At 38.6% G+C, this 9406-nt stretch overlaps 1 protein-coding gene across 2 annotated transcripts in view; it reads right to left on the reverse strand.

Annotated features, from left to right (window-relative positions):
- Nucleotides 1-8779, reverse strand: part of LOC119488674 (E3 ubiquitin-protein ligase rnf213-alpha-like) — a 53393-nt gene extending 44614 nt beyond the window's left edge. The window contains exons 1-9 of one of the 2 annotated variants that reach the window (XM_037770521.1): nt 8757-8779; nt 5616-5722; nt 4621-4737; nt 3345-3638; nt 2901-3202; nt 2349-2545; nt 1332-1481; nt 1008-1204; nt 74-345 (exon numbers count right to left, since the gene is read on the reverse strand). In XM_037770521.1, the coding sequence (XP_037626449.1) occupies nt 74-345; nt 1008-1204; nt 1332-1481; nt 2349-2545; nt 2901-3202; nt 3345-3638; nt 4621-4737; nt 5616-5715 (1629 nt within the window). In that variant the 5' untranslated portion in view covers nt 5716-5722; nt 8757-8779. Of the gene's footprint in view, nt 1-73; nt 346-1007; nt 1205-1331; nt 1482-2348; nt 2546-2900; nt 3203-3344; nt 3639-4620; nt 4738-5615; nt 5723-6252; nt 6329-8756 lie in introns of those variants that run through there. The other variant, XM_037770522.1, reaches the window with a different exon arrangement.
- Between the last annotated feature and the right edge of the window lie 627 nt (nt 8780-9406).

Genomic DNA, 9406 nt, shown 5'->3' on the forward strand with positions numbered 1-9406 from the left:
TTTATATGAATTCAATTTGTCTCATTTTTTAGGAGACCATGTGCTATTCTAGAATAAAACCCTTGAGATTTACCGGTTCACGACAGTCTGGCAATCCCCACGGCCTTTTTGTGCCATGATGAAGAACAGGATCGCTGTATGTATAAAAGAACTGTTGTAGCTGTAAAAAGAAGTTGTCCACATTTGGTTCACTCCAAGTTGTAAGAAGGTCAAAGATGCTATCCAGCATCACCCTGCCAGCTAGCTCTCTGCCTTTCATTACAAAGTCTTTGGGTGAAGACTTCCAAGGCAGCCAATTCTTCTTCGGCTCGGGATGGATCACATCATCATACTGGTGCCACTCCCCTTGAAATCCAAGAGAGCAAAATTAATAGGGAAATGTATGTGCTACTTTGTATGTTTCTTTTTTGATGATTTATCAGCTCCCTCAAAGAAAAGAGCCTTTTTAACCAAATCAAACACATAACCATAAATGTTAATTTTTTTTGACATAGGTGTCTATGACCTAAACAAAGTCATATATTATTAAATATCAAAATTCAAATAATTCAGTAAAATATTTTACATACAGTAAATATTAGCAGACACAAGACTGCTGTACAACTGACAGGTGATTGCACAACTGCCCAATATACTCTGTGCCCAAACAGCCATCTGACAATCTGTATCCCGCTTTCTCATGCGTCTTACTGTTTGGAAGCCAGCAGCTGTCCTAGATCTTAGCATCCACTCCCCCTTGGTGACCTACAATAAACTTGCCAGTGTTCTCTGATGGACAATTTGACACTATTTCTAAATGACCTCAAATGTATCTTGTGAGGTATTTCAGTAGCCCACTGCAATTTCTTGCTAATTATTGGTCAAAATGTATGCCAATACCAATATGTCTACAATGAACTAATAATGGCTAATATCTGCTCAGCCTTTTTTATCGGTGAGGCTCTAGTCTGTAAACATTAATAGAAGTTGCTGTTGAGCCTGAGTGTAGAGAAGTGAATCTAGATTACCTTTGTGTGTTAAAAAGTCCTCTTTGATTGTCAGGCACCTGTTGACATATTGATTTCCATCATTCTGGTAGATCGTCTCATACAACCTGTTTTCACTGTGCTTGCAAATTAGATATTTGTAGGGTATGCTCTCATGAGTTTTGTCCTTGGGAATCATAACTCGCCCCTCAACAAGATACATTTTGTCCCCTAGAGACCTGTGAAACACAAACATTATTATTAGTGATGGGACTTTACTGTTTCCTTGGTTTGTACTGGAGAAGTGACAACAGTTGTTCTGATATAATTGTGAATAATATGTTTTTAAAAGAAGCCATACTGTACCTAGTGAAGAACATTTCCAGACCATGTTTATCCCAATCTCCAAAAATGTTTTTAGACATCAAGAAAATCCTATCCTTTCCTGGATCCAAATGAAAATCTTTGGAAGTGACAGCATGGAAGTACACAAGCGTATATTCACTGCTTGGCAAACTAAAAAAAGAAAAATCAAATAGATAAAAGTTAACTTCATATATTCTTTATAATCAATACAGTGATGAAACGCTTATATGAATCAAAAAGCTTGGGACAGAATCATTCCTATACAAATGCTGTTGAAATAATTAGCATCTAAAATTACAGTAATTCTATTTTTTACCCTACTCCCACTTTCCCTTGCAGTAACCCGTCTGCTTCCAGTTGGCTACCTGAGTGCTGCGTGCACATTGAAATCATGACGGGAAGAAGAAAGTAATTTCCTCTCAATGAAAAACATAGTCTTCTCGAAGCTTATGACAAACTGCCAAAATCAAGCTAACGAGATGCAGCAGCAAAACTTGGTGTACCTCAGGCTACCTTGTGTTTTCTACTCAAACAACAAGAAAGCGCCATGGCTGCTACAGATGGAGACAGAAAACGAATGTGCACTATGAAAGCACCCATGGTTGAAGCTGCCCTTGAAACAGCTGAAGCCAAGTTTGAAACAGCTGTACTGTATTTAAAAACAGTAAAAGAAATTCAGTAAATAGTGAAGCTGTCCGTTTCATTAGGCCTACTGTATATTCATGTAATATACATACAAATGTCAATTAGATTGTATTCTGCATGAGAAATAACAAAAGAAGATTATAATAATCATCCATTTATAGTGATCAACTTGACCCAGACAGACGTAATCACTAATAAGAGGTTTCCACTGTAATACAATATCAAAATATTTTGTAGCAGATAGTATTACTGGATTAGAAATACAATGAAATAACATTAAAAAAGAAAACAGCCTAAACAGAACATCACATGAATATTTAACGTATACAGTAGATCAGGCAAAAAAATATCTAAAATGTCTCATTAACTTACGTTTGTGGTGCCTGAAGTTCACTGGATGTTTCAGAGATGTTTGCTGTCACTAGAGGACCCATATTGTCATCACTCTGACTGAGAGGGCAGGGGGGCGTTGGTGAACTGGAGACATCTACATCTCTGTTGTCTGGCTGCTGTTCCTGTCTCTCTGCCAGGCGTGTGTTTGTTTTCTCATTTGATTTGGTGTCACCAGCCTGTGAGGAAAAATAAAAGGTTGAAGAGTAAACAAAGCCCTGATCAGATGATCAGGATACTATATCCATTGTACTATATATACAGTTAAAACATCAAGTTCCTGAAGTCCTCAAGGAATCTGATTGCCAGACATAAAGAACAAGCTGTATAATGTAGACTTATCTTACTCGTCAATTCTCACATTTTATATGTGAAACTCAAATTTTATTGTCTTTACTATTAAACAAAGGCCTTGGTTGGTAAACTGACAGTATTATTACACAGTTAATAACCTATATTCATGATTGTTGTCAAAACACTGTGGATTTGAGTCAGTTTGAGGGTTAAAACTCGATGTATTTGACTGATAACTACCTCAGTGTTCTGGGCGGTTTCCTTTGTTACTGAACATGGATCAGCAGAATGCTCAGTGTTTTTGGTATTTGGGTCATCTGTGTAACAACGTCTCTTATCTCTGGCTGCTTGGTCTTCTTTCCTGTCCGCTTTGTCATGCTGTTCAGTGTTGGTGTGATTTTCATTATCATCTGGCCTCACAGAGACATTTTGTGCCTCATGAGAGAGTATTTTATCCTTATCTTGTTCAGAGACAGACTGCTTGGCCACCGAACCACATTCTTGAGATGTTTGCTCAGACGATTCAGGTGCAGTGGAGTCGGTTTCTTTAGTTGAAATTAGAGATGACACAGATATTGGCCCAGAATGAATGTCTCTTGGCTTGTCAGTAGCAGGCGGGCACTGCATCAGGGCTGTCCTCTGTACTAATATCTGGTGAGGCCTCTGTCAGTTTATCACTGGCTGGTGCAGAGGAGGGCGGTGTCGTCTTAACAGCCAGGTTTGATCCAGGTGCTGCCTCACTGCATGGTTGAGTGTCACTTTCAGGAGCTGTAGCAGAATGCCTCTCTTCCTCCTTACAAGTCTCTGTGACTTGTGTCTTCTTGGAAGTGACTGATTCACCAACTGAGACTGTCTGGTTCGGGGATGAGGGCGTGGCTCCTTTTTCCATTGTGTCTGGGCTGGCAGTGTTTTCTGATTGGTCCTGTGGTGTAGTGCCATTTCTGGCTGCCTCGAAGTCGTCACTACCCGGCTGCCCCTGAAAAGTCAACATAGTTAGCTTAGCAGACAGGTATTGCCAACTTTAATTTTGCCATATCGCACTTAGCAGTAAACACATGTATTTCCACAACAGCTTCACAGCAGGGGTTTACCAGCTGTAGCTGAGTGACACCAGTAGGGTTGTCAGTGTTACTGGTGTTACACAGTGGTCTGGCACACACCGATTACATTACGTACCCACTGTCATTTTGCTTTTTTTTTACAGAAATAAAACCCATTGAGATCATTTTGGCGTATCAGCGCCGTGTTATCAATACATAAACGGACGACGGATGCTACAAACTGAAAGTGAAAAGGACTGCTCCGTACGGAGTCTCATCACAGAGTAGAAGGAGTCAGATTTCACACACACGGGATGAGAGAGAGTTGACAGACAAGACGATGGTGGAGGATTTGATATCGAAGCAAAAATTCCAGACTTAAACCCAATGCTATAAGGGAACCGTAACGTAAATGATGTAATCGTTGTGCAGAGGACGGAGCAGTCAGAGGACGGAGCGGTCAGAGGACTGACGGTCAGAGGACTGAGCGGTCAGAGCACGGAGCGGTCAGAGCCAGTGTGCGTGGCGCAGCAGCTCCGGGTGGAAACCGGCGGCCCCGCAGCAAAAGCTCAACCAGAGAGGCCAGACACACAGCTGCCTGACGTTAAAGATCAAAGTAAGCGCGCTACAACATATTGACCATCATCTTTTCTTGTAAAAATCAATCCACGCAGGAAAATAACGTATAACTTGTGCGTGCAGTGTCCGATGGTCACAAAAATGTAGGGCTGCGTCAATCGGCGTCCCGCAAATACCCCCGACTTTCGCCAGGGTGTGAGGGACAGATCATCGCTGCTTTTAGCTTTAATTCTGTTTTGATTTATTTTTTTAACAGTTGTTGGTTAACTTCATGGCTTATTACACTTTTAATGAGCATGACAATTATACTAATACATAAACTGTTTCTTAGCCTTTTCACCTTACCTGGGCAGTGTTTTCTTGGTCTTCTTTAACATCTTTTGGAACCTGGTCTTGATCCTCCTCTTGGCTTTTTTCCTCAGCAGTGACTGAGGGTTGATGTGCTGATGTGGCCACATCTGGGTAACAATTAATGTTATGTGACATATTAGTACGATATAGCTAACCAAAGTAACATGTGTCAGATTTAGTCTTTTATGAAAACAAGATGATAAATTACAAACTTCAGCTTTAAGGCCAACCACACTGGAATTTCCGCTATCTTATATATAAAGCATATTTCATTAAAGTCTACGTACAGCACAAAATGTATTATTATTTGCTATGAAAAACACTATACTTTGTTGCAGAAGCTTTTTATGACTCAAGAGTCAAGATTAAAAAAACTGAGCATGTGATATGAATATAAGAAGTGATTTAATATTGATACAGTGTTTTTGGTTATTTAATAAAAATCAATAGATGGATGTGTAGATTTCTACAAAAATGATGCAGTCAACATCCTGCATGAATTTCTATTTCCCCAAATGAAGCTTGCATAAGATCAGTCAGGAAGACTCTCTTTACAGGGCGTTTCACTCTTAGTTAACCAACCAGATTCTGCCACGATCGCCTTGAGCCAATCATATCGTTGCTATCAAAAAATACAGTTCTCTGTCAGTTTGCAATACGAACTGATGCAACCTGCCTCCACCCCATCACCTCCAGTCTTCTTCATATTCAGTGCACAGGCCTGCTCCACATCTCTTCTTTGGATATTCAGCAACTCTCTTCACCACCACCAGTGTCTAGACTCTGGTGGGAATATATCTAATCTCACCACGGCATCAATTCCCCCTTTATATACTACGTCACAATGGAGTCTAAATCGCCAAGACTTTGCACTATTCATCTTGTCATGCACCATGTAGGCAGAAAATGTTTGCAAAATGGAGTCTCTCCTGATTGAAATAACACAAGTAATTAGGAAAAAAAAATTATTTGCTGGGACACATACCTTGGGTCCTATTTTGCGTCAAGACACATAACTTGAAGCCACAATCAGGACAGAATCTGTATGACCTTTCCACTTGATTTCCACAATCAGGGCAAAGCATGATTTACCTGTTCAGAAAGATAACAAAAAGAATAGCGTTAGCTTTCAGAAAAGTTTTTGAATCGAGTTATTGTATCTAATTATTTTGTAAAGTAAAAGCCAATAAGAGAATGTAATGGAGACGCAATGTAACAGGCTGCTATAACTTGATGGTAATTTAGCCCAATAAAAAACTACTAAAGGATTTAGGCCTTCCTGTGGTATGTGCGTTGTAGCCTTGTAGCATAACCAGTTTTGTCTCACTTCCTTCTTCCTCTCCGTCTGTCTTTTTCTTTCAACTAGAACCCAGCGCAAGATGATCTAAAAAACTCTTAAACTCAGTCAGAAGCATACAGTCCAGCCTAATCCTATAATGAATTATTAAGAATACATATATAGCAAATTCTATTGTAATTCAAAAATATTGTTTTTAATAGCTGTCAGTATGACTAACCTAAGATTTACTATTACAGACAGAGTACTTGAATATTCTAGTCATCATAATTTAATGGATTATTCTTGGGTCAATACAATAGATGAACTTGTTCAGATAACCTACCTTGTTTGCTCTTCTTTGTTACATGGTTGAAACTGAAAATCTGAGCTGATAACTGACGTTATATAGCATGATGCAAGTTACTTTCATTTCATTTACTGTAAGAGGTGTGGCTACTTTTGTTTTTCTGCCATACTTATTACAAAACATCATGATTACCGAGAAGTGAAATCTTTGACTTACTTGTTTTGTCCAACTAGAATAGATATTTCATTTGCTTTCATATATGACAAAGAAAAGCTGTACATATTTACATTTGAGAAGCTGAAACAAGGGAATAGACTTAGGCAAGGTTGGAAATTAATTTTTTGTCCACCTGCCACAGTGCCCGGTAGATTCAAAAATCTACTCAGCCACTCACCATTGTTTTTTTGGCTGGTGAGTGAAGCAAATCTAGCAGCCACTTGCATATTTCACATGCGGATGCTAATTTCCAACCCTGGTCCTAGGTCCCTATTCATTAATCCATCATCAAAATAATTGCTGATTCATTTTCTTTTGATTGACTAATCATTGCAGCCCATTATATCACTGGCACCTTTAATATAATGTATGCAATATTATTAATATAGTCCCACCTTTACAAAGAAGACCATGCATAAAAGGTGCAATCATGGTCACACAAATCATCTAATGTATGCTGCACCAAGTAGTTATTGTTACCATATTATTTAATAGTATTTTTAAGAAGTCTTTAAAAATATATATATTTTTACAGCAGACTTTAAGATCAGTTCTCCTGAACTACAGTGATTATGAACTCCAATCATATCTTCATAGCAAAATGTTCACACAGAAAGTAGTGGAAACAGTCAATGCTATCATTATTAGTAGTAGTAATATTATGTTAACCATGTTCAGTAACATGTCCTACAACCTTCAAATACACCACTTTTATACACAGACATCCTCAGTGATAACCACTAGGTGGCAATATTGATTAATCTAAAACACGTTATAGTTAAATAGCAAGTAAAAACAGTAATTGCAGTAGTAATGTATTTATGATACTTCTTGACATGCTAGGGAAGCAAAGAAGGTCTGCACACTGTTAAGCTCCAATGGTTTATTTCCTTTCTCTCTCTTGTAAGGCAATGCTTTGATCTGTAAAGACCTTACTCAGGCGAAATGTGTGGAAGATAACAGGCATTTCTTGTAGAGGCAGTAATCAAGTGAGGTGATAATGATTTAGTTAATTTAACTACAAAACAAAGGCTTTAATCCTTTGAGGCAACTGTCTGTAAATGTATGGATAACTACACTTGTAATTTCTGTACCACCTTCTTATCAAATGACCACCATGTGTATTTCAGGTTCTGTGTATTTCACACTAACTACCTTAAGCCTAGTGAGGCTTCATTATAAAATTCCCACATACAACTATAAAAAAAAGTAAACAATGCAGAATTATTTTTGTAAGTTAGAAGTTTTGTGTAAAAAGTAATATCTTTTGTGTGGTGTGGCATTCAAGACTCCCAAGGTGAAAATGATCTCATAGATTCTACTTATTAGTACTACAAATAATAGTTAGGAAAACAAAAGATACAGGTGCAGGGGAGAGAGAGGTATGGGTGTGTCTATGCCCAAGAGCCCTAAAGCTGCCAGGCCTGCTGATAAACCAGGAATGACTTTATAGCCAAAACCAAAGTACAACGCCTTGTCATCTTTCAACGCTTCTCACCTATGACATGAGGCTGGTGGCCTGCCTCCAGTTCAAGAAATGACTGTAATGCCATTTCCATTAACTCTATCAGTCCTGTCTTTTCAGATTCTGCCATTCCCCAACTCGTCCAGCAGCTGTCACTAGAGGGCCTTCCCTGCCTCCACCATCACCTAAAGCTGTTCCCTATTCCCCCTAGTGCAGCCCAGTATTAGCCCTCAGGTCAGTACCTTTCCCTTGCCAGTTTGTCTCTGTTGTTTACCAGCCATAGTGCGCCACATTACTGTGCCTTGTCTACCTGTCTCAGCCACACTGACATCTTGCCTGCACCCTTAGTCTTCTTGGTACTGTGGCTTGTTTGGACTGATCTATTGTTGCCAACCTTTTGCTTGCCACTCGTAAAGTAAAAGCCAATAAGAGATGTATGGAGACCAATGTAACAGGCTGCTATAACTTAATGGTAATTTAGCCCAATATAAAACTACTAAAGGATTTAGGCCTTCCTGTGGTATGTGCGTAGTAGCTTTGTAGCATAACCAGTTTTGTCTAACTCCTTCTTCCTCCGTCTGTCTTTTTCTTTCAACTAGAACCCAGCACAGATGGATCTAAAAAACTCTTAAAACTCAGTCAGAAGCATACAGTCCAGCCTAATCTATAATGAATTATTAAGAATACATATTATAGCAAATTCTATTGTAATTCAAAAATAGTGTTTTTAAATAGCTGTCAGTATGACTAACCTAAGATTTACTATTACAGACAGAGTACTTGAATATTCTAGTCCATCATAATTTAATGGATTATTCTTGGGGTCAATACAATAGATGAACTTGTTCAGATAACCTACCTTGTTTGCTCTTCTTTGTTACATGGTTGAAAACTGAATCTGAGCTGATACCTGACGTTTATATAGCATGATGCAGTTTACTTTCATTTTCATTTACTGTAGAGGTGTGGCTCTTTTGTTTTTCTGCCACACTTATTATAAATCATCATGATTTCCAGGAAGTGAAATCTTTGACTTACTTGTTTTGTCCAACTAGAATAGATATTTCATTGCTTTCATATATGACAAAGAAAAGCTGCAAATCTTTACATTTGAGAAGCTGAAAACAAGGGAATAGACTTAGGCAAGGTTGGAAATTCACATTTTTTGTCCACCTGCCACAGTGCCCGGTAGATTCAAAAAATCTACTCAGGCCACTCACCATTGTTTTTTTGGCTGGTGAGTGAAGCAAATCTAGCAGCCACTTCCATATTTCCCATACGGGTGATCATTTCCCAACCCTCGTCCTAGGTCCCTATTCATTAATCGATCATCAAAATAATTGCTGATTCATTTTCTTTTGATTGACTAATCATTGCAGCCCATTATGTCACTGGCACCTTTAATATAATGTATGCAATATTATTAATATAGTCCACTTTACAAAGAAGACAAAGCATAAAGTGCAATCATGTCACACAAATCATCTAATGTATGATGCACCAAGTGGT

This window comes from Sebastes umbrosus, chromosome 5, assembly GCF_015220745.1.
Source record: "Sebastes umbrosus isolate fSebUmb1 chromosome 5, fSebUmb1.pri, whole genome shotgun sequence".
In the NCBI taxonomy this organism is placed as follows: Eukaryota; Metazoa; Chordata; class Actinopteri; order Perciformes; family Sebastidae; genus Sebastes; species Sebastes umbrosus.